This window comes from Oryctolagus cuniculus, chromosome 18 (assembly GCF_051225735.1).
Source record: "Oryctolagus cuniculus isolate XC-2025 breed Fujian yellow rabbit chromosome 18, ASM5122573v1, whole genome shotgun sequence".
NCBI lineage: Eukaryota > Metazoa > Chordata > Mammalia > Lagomorpha > Leporidae > Oryctolagus > Oryctolagus cuniculus.
The window spans coordinates 78230531-78257008 of NC_142884.1; the positions used below are offsets into that span (position 1 = coordinate 78230531).

At 64.8% G+C, this 26478-nt stretch overlaps 1 protein-coding gene across 2 annotated transcripts; it reads right to left on the minus strand.

Annotated features, from left to right (window-relative positions):
• Nucleotides 1–9304: 9304 nt before the first annotated feature.
• Nucleotides 9305–26141, minus strand: CA5A (carbonic anhydrase 5A). Of its 2 annotated transcripts, none has more exons than XM_017339453.4 (7): nt 25850–26141; nt 21184–21381; nt 13637–13755; nt 12785–12880; nt 12631–12693; nt 10677–10832; nt 9305–9530 (listed from the first exon to the last, which is right to left on the minus strand). In XM_017339453.4, the coding sequence occupies exons 1-7, from the start codon at nt 25980–25982 to the stop codon at nt 9369–9371; spliced, it is 927 nt and encodes a 308-aa protein (XP_017194942.3). In that variant the 5' UTR covers nt 25983–26141; the 3' UTR covers nt 9305–9368. The 2 variants fall into 2 exon arrangements, with proteins under 2 accessions (XP_017194942.3, XP_017194940.3); XM_017339451.4 differs by having other exon boundaries at nt 9305–9608.
• Nucleotides 26142–26478: the final 337 nt, after the last annotated feature.

Consider the following 26478-nt stretch of genomic DNA (forward strand, 5'->3'; position numbering starts at 1 on the left):
CCGAGGGAAGCGGTGATAAACCCGCAGCCAACGCAGGGGAGCTGGGAGGTTCCACAAGCGCCAGTTTGGGGGACCCTAAGCCGGGGGGGGGCTTGGGGGGAAAACACGACCCCCCCACACACTCTCCATGCTGGACCCGCAGCTCAGCAGGGGGACCCAAACCCTTCGACACCCACGTGGAGGTCCCGGGTGTGCTGCTTGCCAGCGCCAGTTCAGAGCGGCCCAGCCAGCCGGTGGGCGCAGCCCCGTCCCTGGGAGACCTGATTCTGCCCTCCTCCCGGAGCTCTGGGTTCCGTTTCTGTCGCAGTAGCTCAGGTGCCATCACCCCTGCACACAGAGCACTCCGCGAAGTTTGTGGAAGTGGAGCCTAAAAGAGCGTTTTGGTGCGGAAGTTTTCAAGTCGAGCATACGAGGTCTTCAACAAGTTGGTGGAAAAAATGTACTAGGAACGATATGCAGGGTTTTCAAAACTTTTTGCTCCAAAATAAACATATTTTAATTCCATTTTTCCGTGGACTTTTTATAAATGGGATGACCTATGGATTTATTTAAGATAGATTTACTTATTTATTTGAAAGGGAGAGTTACAGAGAGAGAGACAGAGACCTTCCATCTGCTGGTTCCCTGCCCACATGGCCACACAGCTGGGGCTGGGTCAGGCCTTAGCCAGGAGCCAGGAGCTTCTTCCAGGTCTCCCACGTGGGTGCAGGGCCCAAGCATTTGGGCCATTTTCCACTGCTTTCCCAGGCCATCAGCAGAGAACTGGATCGGAAGAGGAGCAGCCAGGACTTGAACCAGCATCAGTATTGGATGCCAGTGTTACAGGTGGTGGCTTAACCTGCTGTGCCACGACAGTGGCTCCCATTTATTTATTTATTTATTTGAAAGGCAGAACAATTGAGAGACCGAGAGAGATCTTCCAACCTTCCATTTGCTGGTTCACTCTCCAAATGGCTACAAAAGCCAGGGCTGCTTCCGGCTGGAGCCAGGAGCCAAGAACTCCACCCTGGTCTGCTACGTGGGTGGCAGGGGCCCAACCACCTGGGCCATCACCGGCTGCCCCCCGCCGGGTCTGCATTAGCAAGAAACTGGAATCAGCAGCAGAGCGAGAAGGCAGGCACCGACACTGCTGGTGGCCAAGAGAGCTGGCTGCAGGGAGCCAGTGGGTTCTGCCAGATTCGGCCGGGCTCGGCCGGGGCGGAGCTGGGCGCTGAGAGCCCAGGGTGAGTGGGAGTTAGCAAGGCGCCCCGGGACGGCTGGGGACCCCGGGGGCACCTTCAGACCTCATGACGGGAAGTGTCACCTTGAGTGTTTTCAGGGTCCACACATGTTTGCCCTCCACCTTCCGTTCTGGCGTGGTTTTCCCGTGAAACGCCCCGGATGTCTCCCGTCTGTTTGCCGTGGGAGACTGCGAGTGCATCTCAGCCTCCTGCGAGGAAAGCCAGTCGGCCGGGACACCAAGCTCTCAAGTGCTGGCGGCGACCGCCATCTGCTGGTGGCCTCGGCAGCGGCATCCCGCCTGCTCCCGGGCGGAGCGCCTGCCTCAGACACTGCGCCCTGGCCGGTCGCCGTGAAGAGCTGCGTCGCCTATTCCCACGCTGCGGGAGAAACGTGGGCATTTCGTCCGGAAGCCTCCCACCCAGTGACTCCACCCCGGGGATTCCTCCGATGGCTGCTCGAGGCACCAGTCCCCAAACTCAGCGACACGTCAACGCCCGTGCCCCCGGCAAGGTGCCCGCGTGCCCGTGCTGGGGCACCCGTAGGTGACCACTGCAAAACACGACGGGCAGCATCTTCGCTGAGGAGCTGCTAGGATGTCCGTGCTGAACCCGGGGCGCACAGCCGCGAGGGCCGCTGGGGGGACAGGGTGCGGCTTGGCCTCGGGCAGCGGCCCCTTCTTTCAGGGGTGCATTTTCCTGGGCCTCTTGGAGCAGAGAAGAGTGGTCCCCGAAGAGAGATGCTGGCCGTGGCCTGCTTCCCTGCGGGCAGTCACAGCTCCACTGACGACTGTTCCCCGCCGGGGCCTCACCCCTGCAGAGAGCAAGGGGCTCCTCGGCTCGTCCTGCCCCCACCCCCACCCTTCTTGCATCATCACCAGAAATGTTCAGCTTCCTGAGGGCCAAAGGTGGGCGGGGGGGGGCTTGGGGGGCAGCGTCCTGAGAGCCCCCTCCCCCGCTGCCGGGCGAAGTCCAGTCTTCCCTGGTGCCGTCGCCCCTCCCAGGCCTGGTGTCTCCGTCGCTGGTTTCACCGGCTACAAAATGAGAATCTGGCGCCCGAAACACTTTGCAGTGTCTGTTACAGGAGAACCTTTGTGGCCCAGCAGGTTAGGCCGCCGCCTGCGACGCTGGCGTCCCATATTGGAGTGCACCCTTCTGATCCAGCCCCCTGCTAATCGCACCTGGGAGGCAGCAGATGGTCGCCCAAGTGTCTGAGCCCCAGCCACCCACACGGGAGACCCGGTGGAGCTCCAGGCTCCTGGCTTTAGCCTGGCCCCGACCTGGCCTTTGCAGCCTTTTGGGTGAATGAATGATGCAAGATCTCTCTCTCTCTCTCTCCCTCTCTCTCTGTCCGTCTGCCTTTCAAATAAATAAGTCTTAAAAAATCAATAAGTTGGCCAGCGCTGTGGCTCACTAGGCTAATCCTCCGCCTAGCGGCGCCGGCACACCGGGTTCTAGTCCCGGTCGGGGCGCCGGATTCTGTCCCGGTTGCCCCCCTTCCAGGCCAGCTCTCTGCTGTGGCCCGGGAGTACAGTGGAGGATGGCCCAGGTGCTTGGGCCCTGCACCCCATGGGAGACCAGGAAAAGCACCTGGCTCCTGGCTCCTGCCATCGGATCAGCGCGGTGCGCCGGCCGCAGCGTGCCGGCCGCGGCGGCCATTGGAGGGTGAACCAACGGCAAAAGGAAGACCTTTCTCTCTGTCTCTCTCTCTCACTGTCCACTCTGCCTGTAAAAAAAAAAAAAAAAAATCAATAAGTTGTAGCCACTAAGGGCAGCAGTAGTTTCTATGAAAGCTGCGAAGCGAGAGAAAATACACAGGAGAGGGGAACGGCAGCCGTCTCCGGCGGGGGGACGCTCGTTTGCCTTTTCATACTTCTCTGTTGTTTCCAGACTTCGAGTTGTCAATCTTTCTTTCTTTTTTTAAAAGATTTATTTATCTGAGAGGCAGAGTTACAGACAGAGAAGGAGTGACAGAGAGAGAGAGAGAGAGAGAGAGAGAGAGAGAGGTCTTCTATCCACTGGTGCATTCCCCAGATGGCTGCAATGGTCAGAGCTGAGCCGCTCTGAAGCCAGGAGCCAGCAGCTTCTTCCGGGTCTCCACGCAGGTGCAGGGCCCCAGCACTTGGGCCGTCCTCCACTGCTTTCCCAGGCCACAGCAGAGAGCTGGATGGGAAGTGGAGCAGCCAGGACCCGAACTGGCGCCCATATGGGATGCTGGTGCCGCAGACGGAAGCTTAACCAACTGTGCCACAGCACCAGCACCAGCCCCAGGTTGTGAACCTCTGGGTGCACCGTCTGCAAGGCCGTGGAGCACCGAGCCGGTGAGCAGGCTGCGCCCCCTTTTCCAAACCGGGCTGCGGTGTACTCCTTTCTGTCCTGCATCTGCTCAGCTTCTCCCGGGAAACGGGGCTCTGGTCTGGGAACGCCCCCTCCCACTCATGCGGTTTGGCCTCTGGTGCCGAGCCGGGGAGGGACAGGCTCAGAGCCGGGGAGGGACAGGCTCAGAGCCGGGGAGGGACAGGCTCACGAGGCTTCTGCCGTGGGGGAGAAAGCTTAAGGCCCTCACCCAGCGCCAGGACTCACCCCCCCCCCACCCGTCTGCGGGCAGTGGCCTCAGCAGGTGCGTGTCAGTGAGAACGGGAATGTGGTGCTCACGGCTGGAGGACGGGAGACGCACAGAACACGTGTGGAGTGTTTCCGCCTGGCCACGCGGGGGCTGGCTCTGGCCTACCTGTGCCCTCTGTCCGTGAGTGCCCCACCCCCATGCCAGCCTCCTCCATGGTGACCTGTGCAGCTTTAGGTGCCACCTGTTTCGTCTCCTCCTCAGGCTCGCGGCTTAACCGAGGTAGGGGAACGGGTGCCCAAGCCGAGTGGCAGCCTCGGCCGACCGGCCCCTCCGCCTGCCCCAGGCCTCGCTGTTGCTATGACTCCTCTGCGGTGACAGCCGGGCAGGAGTGAGGTGGTGCGGAGACGGCAAGGGGGCAGCCGGACCGCTGTGGTTCCCGGCCCGTGGGAGCAGCGCGTGCCTTCTCTCCGGAGCCCTGTTTCGGAGCGCCGGGCCGGGCCAGGCCTGGGCGGCCTCAGTGGCGAGGTGTCCTTGCCGAGGGAGGCTGCCTCCTCAAGACCCACAGAGAGGAAGCCGTGGTCAAAGCTGAGAACAACGGAAGCGAGGTTAGAGTCACAGCAGGGGAGACCCCCGCCCTGACCCTCCCCCAGCCGCTCCCCCACCTGCCCGGGCACAGGGCACAGGGCGCCTGTGTGCCAGACCCCTCCCCGCTGCTCCCTGCCTCTCTGAGAGCAGGGGTGAGAGTCCTCCTCCTCCTCCGCACAGCTCCTCGGGCTGAGTGAAGCCCCCAAGGCAGCCAGGCCTGGCCCTGCTCACTGTCCTGGTGCCACGCCGGTCTCTGCCATTCGTTGAACTTCCCAGAACTGCCCCCTGCTCACCCCCGGCCCCAGGGCCTAGTTCAGATGCCAGCTGCTTGGGAGGCGGCCCGGACCCCTCTCGGGACTCCAGCCTCACTCCCTGCCTCCACCATGCTTTGTCCACTTCTTAGCACATCCACGGTCTCTTGGCTGCCCCCTGCCGGTCGCAATCACCACAGGGCTTGGGGCGGCCCTCTGCTCACACAGGGTCTGGCAAGCCCGGGTGGGGGGCGGTGCTGCGTGTGAGATGCGAAGTCGCACACGGGCACGGGAAGAGCCCTCCCCCGCTCCTGCACATAGGGACCAACAGCCCGCGACACGCATGTACGGTGCCCCCTCTGAGCCCCCGAAGTGTGGGAGGAGGATCACGCGTTTCACTCTGCTTAGAGGATCAGCACGTTTCACTCTGCTTAAAAAGCAACTCCCCGATGTGCAAACATCTCACCGCTCCCAGCAGGCTCCCGCGCGGCCACCGGGAGTTCTCACGGAGGGAACCCCCCGGGCACTAACGCAAGCACGCACACCCTCAGTGCTGGGGTCCTTGGCGCCGCGGGCAGGCACCTCGCTCCCGGTGGTGCCGCAGACTGGGCTGGGCTGGGCTGCCCATGGCCTCGGCGTGGCCGCGGGCTGGGTGTCGCTGCGTCTCCCCTTCAGCTTACAGGAGAAGCTGCGAAGGTCGAGTGTCACCACTTAGAGATCTGTTTTATTTGAGAAAACGCCCGGGGGGATATTTTTCACACACACACACACACACACACACACAGGGCCCTATACTGCACAAAGCCTCCACGGCCATGTGCTGTTCCTCCCCAGGCTCATGTCTGTGTGCTGTTCCGTGCTGCTCCTCCCCAGGCCCACGTCTCTGTGCTGCCCGCGCTGCCCCTCGCTGTTCCGTGCTGTTCCATGCTGTTCCGTGCTGCTCCGTGCTGTTCCGTGCTGCTCCTCCCCAGGCTCATGTCTCTGCGTGCTGCCCCTCGCTGTTCCGTGCTGCCCCGCGCTGCCCCGTGCTGCTCCTCCCCAGGCCCCCGTCTCTGTGCTGCCCGCGCTGCCCCGTGCTGCTCCTCCCCAGGCCCACGTCTCTGTGCTGTTCCGTGCTGTTCCGTGCTGCTCCTCCCCAGGCCCACGTCTCTGTGCCGCCCGCGCTGCCCCGTGCCTGCATCGGTCGCTTTCTCCGAAGCTCTGCATGCTAAGACGGCAGATGCCGGACTCACGCCTGCTTTTTGATCTCTCTAACCCGCCTGTTGCTCACTTGGCTTTGCAAGGGCAGGATGTCTGGGAGGCACGCAGCCTGCATGTGACTGGCGCACACGCGCCTCTGTGACCCTGTGCCGTCTGGAGGGCAACTGTGAGCGGGTGCACAGGACCCAGGGCAGGGACGCTGCTGCCTGGGCCAGGCCTCGGAGCAGAGGAGAGAGCAGGGGACACACGTGCCCAGATGCAGGGGCGGGCAGGACGTCCCTGACTCACCTCGCTGGCACGGAACAGCTGCTCAGTCTGTGCATTGGTGAGCAAGGCACGTGGGCGCCAGGGCCTTCCGGACCACAAAGGAAAGAGGCGGCCAACAGGCAGGTGCCTGATGCACACGGCTGAGGCAGGGCAGGGCTGTGGTCTGGGCAAGCAGCTGAGACAGGAAGAGGCAGGTGCAGGTGGACGCAGAAGAGATCCTGGGGCCCCCGGGCCAGGCAGGGGGACACTGGGCCTCGTCACTGGCATCAGGAAGCCTTGGCTTTGAACAAGTTTACGCTCTCAAAAATAAGTCTGCACTGCTATGAAGAATGATTTGATGGGAGTGGGGTGGAGGGAGGGGAGGGGCTACGAAGGCAGAAGCTAAGTGGGTGCAGAGGAGACAGCCAGGTGCGTGGGTTTGGGACCCCCCAACAGGACCCCCCAATGTGGGGGAAAGGGTTGGGGAGACTGGGGGGCTCCAGGTGTGCCTTTGGCCCTGGGTGGACGGAGGGGCTGTTGGCTGACATGGGGTACAGGGGCTCTGAGTGGGGGACAGGTGTTGGGGTGCAGTGGGCAGGGGGAGGGGATGTCCAAGCCCACCCCAGTGGGTGTGCGGCCCCTCCCCACTGCGTGGGAAGAGTGGGTTCTGCCCACAGTGGACGGTGCTGAGGGCTTTGGCCGGGCCTGGCCTGTCTGCACGGAGCCTGGGAAGGGGTGGGGGAGGGGCAGAGCTCCACACACAGGGGTTTTCAGAACGAGAAAATAACATGAAAGCAAAGGGAGGAGACCTTGAACTTTAAGCTGGGCCAGAACTGAACAATGCAGTCGGCAGTGAACCGCCGAGAGCCGGGAGCCCGTGCCGGCCACCGCGCAGCTGGCAGCGGCGCAGGGCGGGCCGGGCCGCCTCTGTTTGTTGCTTTGTGCGGCTGCTTTGAGGGCTTCTGTCAACAGCGCTTCCTCTCCACTTGTTTGTGGCTTCACAGCAAAGGGTCCCAGCCGCGTCTGCTTCCCGGAGTATCTCAGAACCTCGGGCGGACCCCGCTTTTCCAAAATAGCCGAGAGACGCGAGCGTCTGCATGAGGCAGAGACGCCGGCACGCTTGGAGCCGGGGCCCCACCCTGCATCAGGGCCGCCCACGAGGCCTGTGCCGTGCCTGTGGCGCCGGGCATGGTGATACAGGGCGCCGGGGCCCAGATCGCCGTGGACGTAGCCGCCTCTGCCGCCCCCAGCCCCAGCTCAGGCTCAGAGGCCCGGGAGCTCTTGGAGGCTCCAGCAGCCTGAGCGGGGACCTGGCCTGCACTCGGGTCCCTCTGCCACAGCTGATGCCCGCGGGCTGCGGGCCTGGGCTTCCTGGGCCTCGAGCTTCTGTTGCCCCCATCCCTGGCCCCATCCAAGAGGCGGGAGAAAGGCGCTGCCTAGTCCCAGGCCAAGGGGGCGCCATGCCTCTCGGCCTCCTGAGTGTGCCTCGGTTTCCCCGTTAAACAGTGGGGACAGATTCTCAGGACTTGGTCCCATGGCTGCACTGGGTGCCTGGGTGCTCGCCCTGGCTGCACAGCCCGGTCATGTGGGGGCTGCGGAGCCACTTGCCGGGCCGAGGCCCCACCCCCACCGCAGCCTGTGTGGCTCTGACCAGTGGTGCCTGCCAGGGCCCGGCACAGGTGTGTGGGGAGAGGTGTGGACCGTCCCTCAGGAAACACCTCTGCGCAGTCGGTTCCTCTTTAAAATGGTTATTTATCTTCCTCTACTTGAAAGGCAGAGGAAGCGACAGGCGGCTGGGGGAGAGAGTTTTCATCCAGCGGTTCACTGCCCAGAGGGCTGCACGGTCAGGGCCGGCCCGGGCTGAAGCCAGGAGCCAGGAGCTCCACCTGGGTCTCCCACGTGGGTGCAGGGGCCCAAGCACTGCGGCCGTCCCCCGCTGCTTTCCCAGGCCACAGCAGGGAGCCGGATCAGAGGCAGAGCAGCCGGGACCCTAACCATGACTCTGATCTGGGATGTCGGCTTAACCCGCTGCGCCACAGCACCGGCCCCTAATTCACCGATTGTAGGCGAGGGGAGCCTCCACGCGGAGGCTGACCTGGAGACCCCCACTCCCACCCAGTGCTCTGCTATTTTGCATCTGTTTTGATGGCTTCTGGCCGACCCTCCCTCACCCAGGTCCCCATCTGGCCGACCCTCCCTCACCCAGGTCCCCATCTGGCCGACCCTCCCTCACCCAGGTCCCCATCTGGCCGACCCTCCCTCACCCAGGTCCCCATCTGGCTGACCCTCCCTCACCCAGGTCCCCATCTGGCTGACCCTCCCTCACCCAGGTCCCCAGAGGGAGCAGGACACTTGGGGGACGAGTCGCCTGCTTCTGCTCGGGTCCCTGGAGGTGTGCACACCACACGTCCCTGTCCACAGCAGCCAGGGACAGTGCGGGCTGGGCCCTCCCCAGTGACTCAGCAATGTCCCTAATGTGTCCTCCGGCCCCGTCTGTGCACCCGGCACGCCCAGTCCCTGGCCCGGCTCTACCAGCTCAGAGGCCTGTGCCCCAGTGGGCGGCAGAGAGTTCCTCACACCCGTGTGGCAGGCGCTGCGTGATCGCCTCCATGACCTCACTTCCCGGGGCCACGTGTGCCCAGGGTCTGCCGTATGGTCAGTGCAGCTCCAGAACATTCCATGGCCCCAGCATGCACTGCGGGATGCTGCTACGCCAGAACACTTCCAATGCCGCCACCCCCACCCCGTGCCCAGGCGGCCCCCTCCCTGGCCACCCCGGAGGACTCCACGCTGTGGGCCACAGCTTGGCCGAAGTTGCCAGTGTTTTGCACAGTGTGGGGATGGAGCGTGGCCTAGATGTCCACGTCCCAGTCACGGAACCCGTGGACATCACCTGATGTGTTAAAGGGCCTTTGCAGATACAGCGTGGACGCGGAGGTCCCAGGCCCCTGACACAGTCAGGAATTTGGAAGTGGGAAAGAAGCTTGGTTCTGATGTCTGTGCTGCCTGGGGACCACGGGAGGGTGACAGCCGTGGAAGGACACAGGGCACAGCGGGAGAGGCCGAGGGTGACCACGGGGGTCGGTGCTGACTGCTTGGTTCCTGGGGCTACCACGCACCCGCCTGGGTCAGTGGTGACCGCTCCGTCCCCGGGGCAAGCAGGCACCTGCCTCGGGTCCCATGACACCCATGCACCATGGACTCAAGTTTCCGGGGAGTGACGGTGACGGAAACAATGATCCTGTTCTCTTTTTATCTCAGAAGTCACACATGACCCGGTTGTGAAACGGGATGTGGTGCCACCTACCCACAGGGGCACGGTGACTGGCGGTCACCCCCTCCGGGGACTTGGAAGGACGCGCGGAGCTTCCGGCCCATGAGGGGCTGAAGCGGGCGGAAGTTGTCTGCCATCATCTTCTCCTCTTCCCCGGGCGCAGAGAACACGAGTGTGCGGAAGGCTGACAGCTGGAACAGAGCAGCCAGAGAGCCTGCAGCAGGTGCGGAGTGATCCTGTCCCAGGCCCCGCCTGCACCGGGGATGGCCCTGTAAGACCAGGGACAGTGCTGGCTCCCAGGCTAGGTCCCCCTTGGCGACTGGGACGGCTGCCCTGGGGAAGCCAGCGGCCGTGTGGTGAGGGTGCTCAGGCAGCTCAGGCGGACTCCCACGGGAGCCGAGGCCCAGCCGTGAGAGTGGGCCACGGTGGAACGCACCCCTGTGGACAGGACCTGAGGCCCCGCCCGCCACCTGCAGCTGTGAGTGGGCCGCAGTGGGGAGGTATCCTCCCGCCCGAGCCAAGCTTTCAGACAAGTAGAGCTGACACCTGCCCACATTTCCACAGGAGACCGCCGGCCACAGCCCCCTGCTCCTAACCCAGAGTCGCTTCCAGGGGTACCTAACGCTCGGTGCCTTCTGAGCCCCCGCGTGTGGGAGCGTCTGTTCCTTGGTGCGTGGGGACAAGCACGCTCCGCACAGACGCTGCCGCGGCGCTGCATCCACGTCTCCCTCTCGGGACCGGAAGACGCTGGTCAGGCTCGCGCCCGCTGGTGCTCAGAGCCCACCGAGCACCTCTGCAGGACGGCTCCGGCCGGTCAGCTTAGGCGGCCAGTGACCAGGTCACTTCTGTCTGCTGCAATGACTTTCCCGGTCCCAGGCCGGGGCGGGGGGTGCTGGCCTGCGCACCTGTGTGTCCTCGGAGGCTCCTCACACATGGTCCCAACCCCCCAGGATCCGAGGGCCGATGGCAGGGCTGCACCCCTATCAGGTGCCTCTCCCCTCCTCACCCCTCTCCCTCCCTCTCTCCCTCTCCCTCTCCCTCTCCCTCTCCCTCTCCCTCTCCCTCTCCCTCTCCCTCTCCCTCTCCCTCTCCCTCTCCCTCTCCCTCTCCCTCTCCCTCTCCCTCTCCCTCTCCCTCTCCCTCTCCCTCTCTCTCTCTCCCTCTCCCTCTCTCTCCTGTGTAAGTATCCGAGGAGCTGAGATCCCTGGAACCCCTGTCACACGGACATCCAAAACAAGGCAACGCACAGGCCCCCACGGCCCCCACGGCCCCCACGGCCCCCACGGCCCCACGGCCCCACGGGCCTCAGCAGAGAAGCGCCGGCCGCCGCTGCTCACCTGCTCCTGGGCCACCTCGATGGGCTCTCTGTGGATGAGCCAGGTGACCGACTCAGCCAGCGGCGGGGTAGTGAGGGAGCCCCCGTAAGTCCAGTAGTCCCGGCAGGCGGGCAGCAGACAGGAGGGGTCGAAGGGGCCAATGGCCACCCGCATGTCCTGGGAGATGGAGGAGCACACACTGCGTCAGCTGGGGGGCCCAGGTGCTGTGCGAAGGGACCCCCAGGGCCTGTGTGTGCACCCCCGGGAAGACGGGAAGACCCCACCCATGCCTGTAGCTCTGCCCACCCAGGAAAGCGTGGGCCCACCGGTGTCTGCAGCTCTGCCCACCCGGGAAGCACGGCCCCGCCCCGGGAAAGCGTGGCCCCGCCCCCTCAGTGCTCCTCAAGCCACGCCCTTCTGCAGACACGGGCTGTGGAAATACTTCACTTTCCTGTGACGAAATCTACAGAACCTGACATGGAGCCTCCCGGCCATTCCCGCCAGAGCGGCCACGGCCACCCCTCTCCTAAAGCTCCCCACCTCCCCGCCCCCTCGCCGATGCCCCTTGTCCTGCTCCTGTTCCACTGGGGGACAGCGTGCGGGTGGAACAGGGTGTGTCCCTCATGACCGGCCTGCCCTGTGGAGCAGTGTCCCCAGGGTTCAAGCGTGTGGCAGGTGCGTCAGGCGTGACCCCTTCCTTCTGAAGGCTGAAGGTGTCCACAGTGCGACGGACCCCCGCGCCCACCCCTCCTGCCCCCTGCCCTCCCGGCTTCCGGGTGCTGTGCCGAGGCCCTGCTTCCGGTTCCTTGAGTGTAGACCAGGAAGTGAACTGCAGGCACGTGGGTTAGCCCATGTTCAGTGCTGCAAGGCCCTCGGCCTGTGTCCCACAGGGCCAGAACACGCAAGAGCCGCTGAGCTCGGTCCACACAGCCCCGACACGTGAGCCACGGAATCCACGTGCGCTGACCCCCTCTGGGGCTGGGTGTCACCCGTCCTCCATCACTGGGTGCCAAGGTCACCGCTCTTCCCGGGCACACGCACGGCAGCTCACGGCAGCGCGTGCCCCACGCGGAGCCCTCGGCTCCCAATTCACCGTTGCTTGCTCTGTTTCCCAGGAGGTGCAGAGGAGCCGACCTCCGCTCTCTGGGGGCCGAGAGTCCTCCCACCGCACTGCCCGCGGCCCCAGGACTGCCTGCATCCCCGGAGCTCGCCTGCACCTGCGGCTCGGGGGAGGAATAAGGCAAAAACCTAGGACTGGCATTTCCCAGGCACAGTGGTGAGCCCACAGGGTGGCGCTGGGGCCAGCAGGGCAGCAGCCCCCCCCCTCCCCGGGGACGTCCAGGGCGGCAGGGGGAAGGAGGCCCCCCGTGAGGCAGCACGTCCAGCCCCTCTTTGAGGTGGACGGGGCTGGAAAACATCCCGCGGCCCAGGCCGACACTGGCTGCGGCCCAGCGAGGAAGGGCACGGGCGGCAGCGGCCTTGCCGAGTTCCTGAGCCGCGGGACCGGCGGCGGCTGCGGGCCCACATCAAGGGGAGGCGAGGGGCACATCAAAGGGCGCGCCCCGCCCGCTGCCGTCCGGAGCCCCTCCCGCCATTGTGCACACAGGTGGAAGCCTGCGCGTCCCCACCTCGGCTGGCCGCTTCCTTCCGCCCTGGGTGCTTTGTCAGGTCCTGAGAAAACAAACTCAGGGCTCTGGGCTTCCCACTCCATCGCTGGACGTTCCCGCGGCGCCCCTCCCCCGGCCGCGGCCTGGAGCCCCCGGTCCCCAGGTGAGCCGCCCTGGGACCAGCAAGGAGCTCTGGACTCCCACCTGCTCTGAAACCAGCGCAGGTCACGCCCGGGACAGGCTCAGGAGGCCTGCAGAGTCCGACCCCTGCCCCGCCCCGGGCAGGCTGGGGGCCCTGCCGGATCCAGGCCCTTCCAGCCCCCCCCCCCCCCGAGGGGCCTGACCGAGGGACAAGGACGTTCGCTCACCTTGTGCTTGACTTTTGGCAAGACGTCCACCAGCTGCTGCAGAGCCTGGTGCTGCGCCCCCAGCTGCAGGGCAGACGCGGGCAAGGTCAGAGGGCAGAGGCCACAGGCAGGACCGCCACCCCCGCCACCGTCCCCCTGGCACGCAAGCGGTCACCTTGAGGAACACGCCGACCACTGCCAGCCCCTTCTCTCCCACGACGGCCTCCCGGTAGCTCTGGTATCTTGCGGAATTCCAGTGAACCAGGTGCAGCTGAGACACGGGAGAGAACCGAGCCCAAGGCCACTCCCTTACCTCGCAGCGGATCTGTGCGCCCATTCACTGATTCGCTGTATAAGTTCTCCCCCCCCACCCACATTTCATGCTTTAAGCTATTTTAACCTGGAGTACATGAGAAATCTGGGCGGGCCGGTGGCTGGGTGGCTGGGTGGACGATCGGTGGCCGCCTGCCCGGTCTCCCGACAGCCATGGTAAAGCGCCTGGGGGACCAGCAGGGCCCCACCCCGTCCCACAGGCCAAGTCCTGACCCCCGATCCCACCTGGGACTCCGACAGTGTGGCTTTGCCCTGATAAGGTCCCCGCTGCACAGACGCTCAGAGCCCCCGCAGAGACCATCAGGGACCTCGGCAGGGTACACATGGCCATTCACCGCGTGCTCAGAGCCCCCGCAGAGACCCTCGGGGAGCTGGAGACCCACCACACCCGTGTCAAGGGGATGGCGTCTACACACCTCGGCAGGGTACATGTGACCATTCACCGTGTGCTCAGAGCCCCCGCAGAGACCCTCGGGGAGCTCCTGGAGACCACGGCTGCCGGCACACGGCATCAGAGAGGCTGTGAGCTTGGGCTCTGGGAGCACCTGTGGTGCCCCCCCAACTCAGCAGGGGCTGCCAACCACTCTGCCTTGAACCTTGAGAGACCCAGGCCCGGGAGACCCTCCCTCCCGGGCAGTGGAGCCCGGCTTACGGGACGCACCGCACCCGTGCCGAGGGGATGGCGGCTACACACCTCGGCAGGGTACACGTGGCCGTTCACCGTGTGCTCAGAGCCCCACGCGTTTGTGGCTCCCCAGTGGAAGTGGAACTGCTTCAGCCGGTAGTGGTTTTCCAAGGGCCCGCCGCTGACTCCTGCGAGGAGGCAGAAGAATGGGGAGTCGCCCGCTCTGCCCCAGGATGCGGTGAGGCCCGGGCACCATCCACGTTTGCTATTTCTTTTAAAGATTTGTTTGCAAGTCAGAGAGAGAGAGAGAGAGAGAGAGAGAGAGAGAGAGAGAGAGAGATCTCCATCTGTCACACCGCAAATCTCTGTAATAGGCAGGCCAAAGCCAGGAGCTTCTTCCGGGTCTCCCACGCGGGTGCAGGGGCCCAAGGACTTGGGCCATTTTCTGCTGCTTTCCCGGACCATAGCAGAGAGCTGGATCGGAAGTGGAACAGCCGGGACTTGAACCAGCGCCCACATGGGATGCCGGCACTGCAGGCTGCGGCTTTACCTGGCACACCCCAACACGGACCCCAGCTGTCCACATTTGCTATTGAATTTAAGAAATCACACATTTACTTGAGAGGCACAGACACTCCCATCTGCTGGCTCCCTTCGCCAACGCCCACTGAGGCCGGGGCTAAGCCAGCCAGAAGCCCTCCAGGTCTCCACTGGGTGGCAGGGACCCAGCTGCCTGCGCCCTCACTGCGGCCTCCTGGGATAGCAGGAGACTGGAGTCAGGGGCCGCAGCCGGGAATCAAACCCAGGCATTGTGACGAAGGAAACGGGCAGCTGACCCCTGCCCACCGCTAGTCTTGCTAGTCTCTGGATCCCTTCACCTCCACTGCGCCCCGGCCGCCTGTGCCGCCCACAGTAGGTCCACGAAGTGCCGGGACGGGTGCAGGTTCCCAGAGCTCCACTAGGTGGCGGTAAGGACCTCTGCGAGATTTCCACACCCTTCTTTGCTTAGAAAAGACATCTTCTGAATTAAACACTGATAATAACAAGCAGTTTAAATCCCGCCAACAAAGGACCCCACAAAGCAGTGCCAGCCGAGCGAGACTCTCACACAAACCCTGGGGCAGAACAGGCAGCCTTCCCCCAGTTCTGGTAACCGGGCAGCCCCCGCCGCCTCCCACTGCACGGCCAGGCTCACCGCACGCCCCTTTCGAGGGGTGCCATGGAGCCCTCACCTGGAAGTCAGCCGCGCACCCAGCAGGCCCAGGGCAGCTCTGCTCTGTGGGCACGGGGCTCCGCTCGGTCTCCCCGAGAACTCAGGTAGCTCCACGCCCGGGCTCAGACCTGAGCATCCATCATTGAGGAACTGGCGGCGCCAGGCTGTGGATTCCCGGCTGCCATCCCCAGAGATCACGGCTGCACAGGGCCGGGGAGAGGGCTGGGAACCCCGGCTGGTGCGGTCCGATGCTGTGGCTTATCTTATCTCCGGCTGCACACTGTCGCCTGCAGATTGCCATCAGCAATTGCTACTCTGACATCTCATTTTTAATTGGAGCGCTTGCCAAGCACCCCTGGGACGGCCAGGCTAGGCTGGGCCGGCGGGCAGAGTGGCAGCGTGGACCCCTGGGCCAGGGACCTCCCTTCCCGGGGCTGAGCCGGAGCTGGAGCGCTTACGTGGGCGCGCTGGGTGCCCAGGGGCTAACAGTGCTCGGGGGTCGTCTCTCCCCACAGGAGGCACGAGCAGCAGGAGGCAGCTGCCGTGGCCTGGATGTGCCCTGGTCCAGTCCCGGCCCCTGCGTGACTTTGGCAGGGGGACATCGAGAGGTTAAGTGAGGAAGGGGCAGCAACCCCCAGGGCAGCTCTGGGAACGAGGATTCGAATCCAGGTCTGACCCCAACCTGGCGCCTTACACCTTGTCTTTCAACGTGTGAACAGAACCCTGGGCGGTCCCAGGACCACAGCCTGCACCCGCGGCCATCCCGGTGTTCGCCTCTGCCCGGCGCCCGTGTGTGTGGTGAGGAGGGGGTTTGCAGCACCAGCCGGCCCCAGAGCCCTGGAGGCACCAACGTGCACCGATCTGTGACTGAGGGGGAGACTCAGGCACTCCCATGGGACGCGTGAGAGAGCGTGTCTGGCAGCCTGGGAGAAGGACAATCCACAGTGCAGTCCTGGCTTTGTGGCTCAGCCCTGCCTCCAAGCTGCTGTGTGACCCTGGGTGTGTGGCGTAGCCTCTCTGAGCCTGTGCACCCGTGCGACGGGGTGGGGCGGCAGGAAAACCATTCAGCACAGGTGAATGGGGCTGGGGCCTCCTGAACCCGGGGCACCTGTCACTGGGGAGGTGGGTGTGCAGGGGTGGGACCTAATCTCCTCCACGGTCCTTTGTCTCTGAACCGGGCACTTGCCTGAAGCAGCGGCCACGTGGGCTGGGGACCAGGCAAGTGACATGTAAATTGAAAAGGCACTCGAATCTCCCCAGCTCCGTGACAGGCAGGTGACACCAAGGCCAGAAACACCACACGAGGTGAGGCGCAAGGCAGGATGGGCGCAGCCGAGTTCCCAGGAGGGGGCACGGTAGGGCACGGAGAACTTGTGCTGGCCTGGGGCGGCCCCTGGCGGAGAAGTGGGAGGCAGCAGGCGGCTGTGCCGGGCGTGGCTCCATCCTGCCGGCTCCTGCAGTGGGAGAGGACCCTGTCCTTCCAAACTAGGCAGTGCCGGCGGTGCTCACAGGGCCTCGTCCGCGTCACATGGGGCAGTGCGTGGAGAGCAGTCCCAGTGACAATGCCTCCGAAGTGAGATCTGACGGCCAAGACAGCCCGCCCGCCCGCCGCGTGCCTGGCTAGTCAGGGCAGGAAAGCCGAGCACAGTCCCTCCTGTGGGCGTGGTGCAGCCCGCCTGCCGGCTCCCGGCCTCAGTCTCTCCTCTGGAGTGGGGAGGATCCTAGCAACAGCACCAGGTCACGTGGGAATGAGGTTCTTGGCACCACCCTGGGCACGTGCACTTGAAACAGGAGAAATAAACAAGAGCCACAAGTGTGGGAACTTGTGGTAAACAGAATTAACATTTATTTGGGTGCAAAAAAAAAAATCCGAAATCCACGCCCATGAGGGATCTTTGACACATCCACGGGGAACCTGTGACAGACAGAAAAGCTGCGCACGCTTGCACGTTTCTTGGATCGACACACACCCATCTTTTAGCTCCATTTGCCACGACTGTCCGAAGCAGCTTTGCAGCTGACTCAGGAGCAGCAGCTGTCGCCGGCCAGGGTCTCGGCGTCCCCGGCCCCCTGCTGTGGCAGTGGGCAGGCCGAGGGTGGCCCAGCCCCCGCGGGCCGCAGTGCCTATCCCCAAGGCACCTGCGTCTGTGCCCGGCCTCCAGCCCCCGCGGGCCGCAGTGCCTATCCCCAAGGCACCTGCGTCTGTGCTCGGCCTCCAGCCCCCGCGGGCCGCAGTGCCTATGCCCAAGGCAGCTATGTCTGTGCCTGGCCACCAGCCCCTGCAGGCCGCAGTGCCTATCCCCAGGGCAGCTGCGTCCACACCCCGGCCTTCTTCCCCAGCAGGTGCAGTGGCTCACCGAGGCACGGTCGGGCGACAGGATTGGCAGGTGCCAGACTGTCCAACTGCAACCACAGCTGGCGCTGGCCCCTCAGCCATCTTCTGTAGTCTGTGCTCTCGCCAGGATGGGCGAGGCAGGCACATTTGCTGCGCCACACCACGGCTGCCCCACGCCCCACGCCACCTCCCCCGGCCATGGCTGCGCCATACCTCACGCCACCTCCCCCGGCCACACCGCGGTTGCTCCGCACCTCACGCCACCTCCCCGGCCATGCCACGGCTGCTCTAAGACCCCCACTTCCCTGCCCCTCCCACCTCAGCACCCTGCCCCCACTAAGGGTCTTCTCAGCCCCACCACCTGTCCCTCCCCTTCCTGCCCTCTCCGCCCACGCACTAGGCAGGCGGGGGGGGGGTGTCCTGCGGGCAGCCCCTCAGTCTGGCTCCCGGGACGGCTGTGTGTCGCTGTCACCCGAGGTGGCATTCCCAGCGTGGGAATGCCCAGGGCAGCATTTCCCCAGACGGCTGCCCGCACGCCTGGAGGAGGTGGCCAGGGACCCACAGAGGAGGCTGACGGACGCGGGCCTCCTTGGCCCTCGCCTTCTCGTCTGCCCCGGGCTGGGAGGAGGAGGCGAGGCCACTCAGGGTGACTCACTGTCCCCAGCAGCAGGGGGAGCAGAGATATAGGAGCACGGGGGCGCTGGGTCCCTGTGCACGGGGACGAGGAGATGCAGGGGACACAGAGGTGGGGACAGCCGGGGGAAGGAGGGAGGGCAGTGCGGGGGCTCTGCTGGCCCCTGCAGGCTGCGGGGGTGGCGTCCGTTCCGAGGCCACGAGGGGAGAGCAGTTTTCTAGAGGTCTGCTTGAGGGACAGAGAAGCAGAGATAGCAAGAACCAGAGCCAAGGTTCGGACCGGGGTCCTTGCTATCTTCAGAGGGAAGGAGGACCCCTGGACCATGGGGAGACCAGTGGGCGAGGAGGCAGGTCTGGCCCGAGCTCGCCAGACACCCGGCCTCCCAGCCTCGGCAGCTGCCACCAGGGGTGCGCACCAGGGGCTGCCCGCCAGGCGAGGCAACGCGGATCCAGCTCCCAGCCCAGACCATTCTACGCTGCACAACCCCTGTGGCCGCATTGATAACCTGCTGTCTACACTCGGGGGCTTGTGGCGGCCACGTGATGTAGCCCGCAGCCGGGAGTGCAGCTTCTGTCACAGCCTTCTTCCACGATGAGCCGGGCTGCACGGGGAGGTGCAGCGCCGGACGACTCCCAAGGACAGGATGCAGCGCCCGGGCCCTCCGCGCAGCCCCAGCGCCATCAGAGACTCCAGGAGCGGCAGCAGCCTGCGCTGTGCCACCTGCCGTGCCGCCACGACGCCGGGCCCCGTGCCAGGGCAGAGGCCCGCACCGCCGCCTCTCGGCTCCCTGACGCAGCCTCTGCTTGTTCCCCGAACCTGCCGGGCGTGCTCCCGGCCCAGGGCCTAGGACTTTTTTTTTTTTTTTTTTTTTTGACAGGCAGAGTGGACAGTGAGAGAGAGAGAGAGAAAGGTCTTCCTTTGTTTGCCGTTGGTTCACCCTCCAGTGGCCGGCGCACTGCGCTGATCTGAAGCCAGGAACCAGGTACTTCTGGTCTCCCATGGGGTGCAGGGCCCAAGCACCTGGGCCATCCTCCACTGCACTCCCGGGCCACAGCAGAGAGCTGGCCTGGAAGAGGGGCAACCAGGAAAGAATCCGGCGCCCCGACTGGGACTAGAACCAAGTGTGCCGGCGCCGCAAGGTGGAGGATTAGCCTAGTGAGCCGTGGCGCCGGCAGACAGTGTGTATCTTATTTCTTAAAAAATTCTTTATTTTCACTTATTTGAAAGTGTGTGTGTGAGGGAGAGATTTGTGGGCTGGTTCACTTCCCAAAAGCCTGCAGCAGACAGAGCCAGGAGCACAGACCTCAGTGTGGGCTCCCCGTGGGTAGCAGGGACCCACACTCTGGAGCCATCACCTCCTGCCTCCCAGAAAGCAGATAAACTGTGTATCTTAACTACTTCAGCCTGCGCTTCAGTCTGTTAAGTCTGGGCTGGCCCTGTGACTCAGCGGGTACAGCCGCCTGCAACGTAGCACCCGTGCGGGCGCCGGGTCGCGCCCCGGCTGCTCCAGTTCTCTCCAGCTCCCTGCTGATGGCCCGGAGGAGAGCCACGCGCTTGGGCGCCAGGAGTCTGGAACTGAAGTGGAGCAAGAGCGGGAGCGGCGGCCCCCTGGTGGTCAAAGCTGAAACAGGCCCACTCTGGAAGCTGGGGCCACGTCTGCGTCTCAGCCTCCAGGACCAGGCAGGAACGAGCGCCAGGGGCCTCCGGTCTCCTCCGCCCCCGCGACGTGCGCACCCAGGACCCGAGGAAGCAGCTTAATAAGGGCGCGCGGGATGTACGTGCACACACTCCAAGAACTTCCGGAAAGTGGAACGAAAGTCCATCTCGGCGCAAACACACTTCGAGATCCCTGCGGTTTCTCCCTAAAGCACGTTAGCGCGGACTTCTCCGACGGCGCTTCTTCAGTGCTGTGCACAGCTTACCCCCCCCAGCCATGCCAGTGCGTCAGCCACTGCTGTGCACAGCTTACCCCCCCCAGCCGTGCCGGTGCGTCACCCACTGCTGTGCACAGCTTACCCGCCCCCCAGCCGTGCCAGTGCGTCACCCACTGCTGTGCACACCCTAACCCCCCCCCAGCCGTGCCAGTGCGTCACCCACTGCTCTGCACAGCTTAACCCCCCCCAGCCATGCCGGTGCGTCACCCACTGCTGTGCACACCCTAACCCCCCCCCAGCCATTCCAGATGCGTCACCCACTGCTGTGCACAGCTTACCCCCCCACCCCGCAGCCATGCCGGGTGCGTGAACCACTGCTCTGCACAGCTTAGCCCCCCGCCCCAGCCGTGCCGGGTGCGTCACCCACTGCTCTGCACAGCTTAACCCCCCCCAGCCATGCCAGTGCGTCACCCACTGCTGTGCACAGCTTAACCCCCCCCCACCAGCCATGCCGGTGCTTCACCCACTGCTCTGCACAGCTTAACCCCCCACCCCGCAGCCATGCCGGTGCGTCACCCACTGCTCTGCACAGCTTAACCCCCCCAGCCGTGCCGGTGCGTCACCCACTGCTCTGCACAGCTTAACCCCCCCAGCCGTGCCGGTGCATCACCCACTGCTCTGCACAGCTTAACCCCCCCCCCCAGCAATGCTGGGTGCGTCACTCACTGCTGTGCACAGCTTAACCCCTCCTCCCCAGCAATGCCGGGTGCGTCACCCACTCTTCTGTCGACATCTCCCAGTCTCAGGGGGCCCCCCTTCGCCAAGGACGAACCCCCGGGTTACAGAGCACGATGCTTGGACCACCAGGTGCAGGGGCCGAATTCCAGGTCTCACTGTCGACCTCCCCTTCACGGGGACCCCGCCTGAGCTGCATTGCACTCAAGGGGCCAGCACCGTCCAGCACTACCCCCCTGGCCATTCCTCCTCCATCCTTCATCCCTTCTCACTGGCCTTCCCACAACTCTCGGGAGCAAAGGACAGACGGGAACCAGCCCTCGGACGTGGCCGAGCAGAGCGGTCTTGGCTGCAGGCCCCACGGCACTTGGAGACCCCACCATGAGCGGGGCCTCAGCTCTGCACGGCCGGCTCTGCTCTCCTCTCCCTCTCTCAGCGGGCTCTTACCTGCTGCGCCGGCTTGTGCCAGGGCTTGCCGGAGGCCGCCAGATTCCCTTTGAACTTCCCCAAGAAAGATCTGACGGGTTTCCGCTGGCCCAGCCCTGGCCCAGCCACCGCCTGCTCCCACTCGCCCACCGCCATTGCGCTGCCAGCGTCCTGTGCTCGGGGAGTGCGGGAACGGGTCCCAGGGAACAGGGGACAGGAGGCTGGTGCCCAGCCAGCGGGAGGGACCTCCACCATCAGCATTGCTGCGTGGAGCGGGCGGTGGGCACGGCACACGCTGAGCCCCAGTGAGCCCCACACGGGCCCCCGATAGCGCCAGGAAGGCTGCGCCCCACCCCCAGCCCAGCTACCCCACTCGCAGGGGCAACGGCGCGGGCTCACCTGAGTCGCCAGTGGCATCGTCAAACTCCACTTGGAAGAGGTAGCCGGTGTTCCACACGCAGCGGCAGGACGCCGCACTGTAGGAGGCCCTGAGCGGCTCCAGGTGGGGGTCGTAGACGCTGTCCCCCCACTGGATGTCGATGGGGGACTGCCGGGTGCCCCCCGGCCTGGGGCCCAGGCCCGTCCAGAGAGGGTGCACTGGAGAGGGAGAAGAGACCCCGCCTGAGTCTCTGTGCCATCCCCCGTCTTGGATGGAGACGGCAGAATCTCCCCAGTGTGTGCCCCCACAGGACCCCGCCCGGGGCAGCTGACCCACGGGCAGCCCTGGCTGTAGCCAAGCCCGCGATGCAGTGCCCCCTTCCCTGGTCACTCCAGACCGTCCAGGGACGCGGACTCTCTGCCCACCTGGAGTGGCCGCTCCGCCGCGGCCAGTGCTGCTCTGTGTCTGTGTGTTGAGAGTGGCCGAGGGAAGTCCAGGCAGGAGCCAGGAGGCGGGGGACGGAGGGTGGCTGGCAGGGCCCGTGTGGCCGCTGTCTCCTTGACTCCCATCTGAAGGCCGGCGGCCGCGGGAGCCGCTTGTCCTGCGACTCCTCCTACCCGGGGAAACCAAGCCCCGGCAGGCAGAACGGGAGGCAGAGTGGCGGCTGCCTCCGTCTTCCTGAGGCTCGGGGTGAGGTGCACAAATGAGCAGCTTCCCAGGGAGAGGTCCAGCCCAGCAGCTCGGGCCCCGCCTCCCACCCCCAGAACCTGCCTGTGATACTCAGCTTCCGGCTCACGCAGAGCCGGCGGCAGCAGGGATGCTCCAAGGAGCTGGGTTCCCGCCACCCGTGGGGGAGCTGGATGGAGTTCCAGGTCCCTGGCGTGGGTGGCCCGGCTCCAGCCACGGTGGGTACTGGAGAGTGAGCCAGCACGTAGGACCTCTCTGTCTCTGTGATTCCCAAGTAAATAACACAAAATCCAAGAAAATGTGGCGGGGCTGGCACTGTGGCGTAGCGGGTAAAGCCACCACCCAGAGTGCCGGCATCCTACAGGGGTGCCGGTTCATGTCCTGGCTGCTCCACTTCCAATCTAGCTCCCTGTTAATGGTCTGGGAAAGCAGTGGAAGATGGCCCAAGTCCTTGGCCCCTGCACCCGCATGGGGGACCTGGAGGACGCTCTTGGCTCCAGGCTTTGGATCAGCACGGCTCCGGCCATCGCAGCCAGTTGGGAAGTGAACCAGCAGATGGAAGACTCTCTCTCTCTCTCTCTCTCTCTCTCTCTCTCTCTCTGCCTCTCCTCTCTCTGTGTAACTCTGACTTTCAAATAAATAAATAACTCTTTAAAAAAAGATCAGTTCTTTCCGGCGCCGTGGCTCACTAGGGTAATCCTCCGCCCTGCGGCGCCGGCACACCGGGTTCTAGTCCCGGTCGGGGCACCGGATTCTGTCCCAGTTGCCCCTCTTCCAGGCCAGCTCTCTGCGGTGGCCCGGGAGTGCAGTGGAGGATGGCCCAAGTACTTGGGCCCTGCACCCCATGGGAGACCAGGGTAAGTACCTGGCTCCTGCCATCGGATCAGCGCGGTGCGCTGGCCGCAGTGCGCCAGCTGTGGCGGCCATTGGAGGGTGAACCAACGGCAAAGGGAGACCTTTCTCTCTGTCTCTCTCTCTCACTGTCCACTCTGCCTGTCAAAAAAAAAAAAAAAAAAAAAAAAGAAAGAAAGAAAAAAGATCAGTTCTCTGCCCACGACACTGGGACTGCTTCCGGTGTGTTGCGGCGAGATCTGTGATGACGGCTCTGTCACTTCTCTGCACTTGCCTGGGTCATCGGCTTCCTGATGGGCTCCTGGGCACACAGGTGCCAGCCTGGGCCGCGTTCCTGCCTGCTCCTTGCAGAGGAGCGAGCCAAGGGCCGGGGAGCCGGGGTTGCTTTCCCGAGATCCCCACGGGTCTCCCCGAGATCCGGGTCTCCCGAGAGTCTCCAGCTGTGGCTTCTGGCTGCTCTGGCCCAGGCCTGGACAGCTTTTCTCTTCCTCGTTGGCTCTTGGGGGCCCCCCGAGCCCCTCCCACAGGGGCGCCCTGAGGCTGATGTTGCACTGTTAGATCCAGGCGGGGAAGCCGCTGTGGGCAGGCGGCCCTCACATGGGGCCAGGGAGGCAGTAGGGAGAGGTGGGGACTGTGGCGGCCTGCAGAGTGGGGAGCGCCTCCCACCTGGGGGTGCTCGGGCCCTCACTGCCAGAGCGTCAGACTCTTCGAGGGACGACAGAACAGATTTTCACCCGCAGCCTCCCAAGACTACGGCTGTCAGGTGTTTTCTCTGAGTTTAGAAGTCGTGCCAGGGAGACATTCCTGAGATACCTGCGCTCCCTGCTTCTCCTCTGGGTTCTTGGGCCCAGCCGGCGGCCCCTGAGGTCACTGGCACCAGGGAAACATGTCAGACCCGGGATCCCACCTTACAGACCCGCGGGGACCCCTGACCCACAGCGGACTCACTCAAGTGGCTATAGGGGCCGGCCCCCAGGGCTCTGCAGGTGCACCCTGCATCCTGGCCCAGCCCGCGGCAGGGCCTGAGCGCCCTCGTCCAGCTCCCGCCTCCTCTCAGCACTGCCCCAGCCGCCCGGGTGCCCTTGTCTGTTCTCCCCACAGAGCCCCTCTAACCACACGGCTCGCAGGTACATCTGCTGGAAGCCCCCCCGAGCCCGCCTGCCGCCTCCACCTTCCCTACAGCCGGCGGGGGCTGCCAACTCGGCTGCACAAACCTAACTTGAGGAGGACTGGGGACAGCGAAACTCAGGACAGGAGAGGTGCGGGGGTGGGGGGACAAGGACCCTCACACAGAGACTGTTTTAATGAACAAGGATCCGGCCGTACACATTACCTTGCAATTCCTTTACATTTGGTATTATCCGTTCCACGCCACATCTTTTTTTCTTTTTTTAAGTTTTTATTTTATTTGACAGGTGGAGTTACAGGGGGCCGGGGAGGGAGAGAGATCTCACATCTAGTTCACTCCCCAAATGGCTGCGACAGCCGGGGCTGGGCCAGGACAAACCCAGGGGCCCAGAACTCCATCCTGGTCTCCACGTGGGTGCAGGGGCCCAGCCGGCTGGAACTGGAAGTGGAGCTGGGAGTGGAACCCAGGCAGTCAGCCTTGGATGGTGGATGTCCCAAGGGGCACGGCCGCCACTGTGCCAGTCGCCTGCCCCGGGGACCTGCCTGGGCTGTGACTGCACAGATGGACGGGCTGGTCTTCTGAGCACCCATCCCTCGTCCCTAGAGGACCACACCGTGGGCGGCTTCTGGTCAAGGGGGCCTGGGGGACATGGCCCAGCTGGGAACCCAGCCTCGCCCAGCCCAGCCTGCGTGGAGGACCATGGATGTGAGAGCCCAGAGCCCATCAGCATGTTGGAGAGCACGCGTGGGGGGTGCTGGTCAGGGTTTAGCAACCAGCTCCCCAGGGAGTCGGAACCTCGCGCAGGCGTGTGCCGGCTGCCGTGGTGTGAACGCCCCCTCCGCCGCTGTGACGTCCCCAGCGTGATGTCCCCGGTCAGGGAAGGCTCTGCCCGAATGACCCGCACGGCTGGTGCTTCGAGGCAGAGCCACCAGGGTTCGTGGTCCTTTTGACAAAGTTGCCCAAATGGCGCCTTCTAGAGTGTCGGTAAAGACAATGCAAGAGTGGAGCCGGGACTCAGATCTGCCGCTTCCGGCCGAGCACGTGGCGGGGCTTAGTTCAGGGGTGGGGACCCGCGATGCGGTGCCAGTCGCTGGTGTGTGGCCGGTGTCCTGAGAGCCCAGTTCAGGCCCCAGCTGCTCCACTTCCGACCCAGCTCCCTGCTCACGGCCTGGCAAAGCAGCAGTGATGGCCCGAGTCCTTGGGCCCCTGACCCACGTGGGAGACCTGGACGGAGCTCCTGGCTCTGGCCTGGCCTGGCCCAGCCCTGGCTGTTGCAGTCATCTGGGGAATGCCCCAGTGGATGGAAGATTCTCTCTCTCCCTGTCTTTCCCTTTCTGCCTTTCTGCTGGAAATCTTCCCTGAGCTGGGCCGGGTGTCCCCCGGGGCGGAGCCCTGCACAGTCCCCTCCCCCACACAGCCACGGCTCCCCCAGAACAGCGGATGACCTGCACCCGGAGCCTAGGAGGTACCAGCCTTGCTACACAGGCTGTGTGGTCCCTCCACGGCCACCAGACAAACCCAGTCACGTCCATGTCCTGGGTGAGGACGCTGGGGCTCGGGGCAGTGAGGCGGCTTGCCCCGGCTCATGCGCTAGTGAGGGGCACTGGGCCTGGGTGCCGAGTGACCACAGCCCGGCTCCCGGGAGCGCCCGCTCAGTCCCCAAGGCCCCAGTGAGGGGTGACGAGGTCGTGGTGTCACCCTCAGCAGGGACTGTTGCGATGGTGGCCTCCCGGTGCCTGGTCCCCTCTTGCCACGTGAGCTCTCCCACAGGCACCCCCCACCCGGAAGTCCCGAGCCACGTGGCCACACCGTGGAGTCGGCAGCTCCGGCTGTGCACCAAGTCCACCCGTTCTCTGCACCCCTGAGGCACCCTTGGGGGCTTGGTGGCAGCAGTGGAAGGTGGACTGAGGTGGCCGTGGAGGGCCAGCCAGCCGTGGACTCTGCACGCCCGCTCCTGCTCACGATTTCTCCCGTCGGCCACTACCAGGGCGCGTCTCAGGGGTTCAGGGTCTACTCACAAGCGCCGCTCCTGCCCCGGTGAGCACAGGGGTGCTGTGAGCTCCGCCACGCCGGCCCCGGCCGCTGTCCCCAGAGTGGCACCGGCATCTGCTTCGACAAGAGGACCCTGCCCAGCAGCCTGGCCCTCAGCATCGTCCCGCGTGGCCCCAGGCCCGCCGTCCACTCTCACTGTGGTTGCAACAGCTGCACAGGGGCTTGGGGCAGAAGCTCACCCACCGTCCCCCGCCTAGGGGTTAAATTCCAACCCCGGCCTTTGCGCTCGGTGGATGACGTCTGGTCTGGCCCAGGGGTGGGGGCGTGGGGACAGGCGACCTTAGCTGGGGCAGGGCAGGGTAAACAGTGAGTGGACAGCCTGCTGTGAGCCCCGGGAGCTGCACAGGCAAACAGACGGGGCAAAGTCCCTGCTCCCTTGAATGGCCCTGCCGTGTGCGGCCTGGGACGCCACAGAGACGGCACAAGCGTGGGGACCGACTAGCCGGCGTGCCCCACGGCCCACAGGAGACCGACTTCCTTCTCCCTAGGGAAGCTGCTCCCTCAGCCGGGGACACGCCCAGGGGGTGCCTGCTGCCTCAGCACAGCCGTTTAACCGCGGTGGCACTGGGACAGTAGACAGACGGCCACCCCAGCC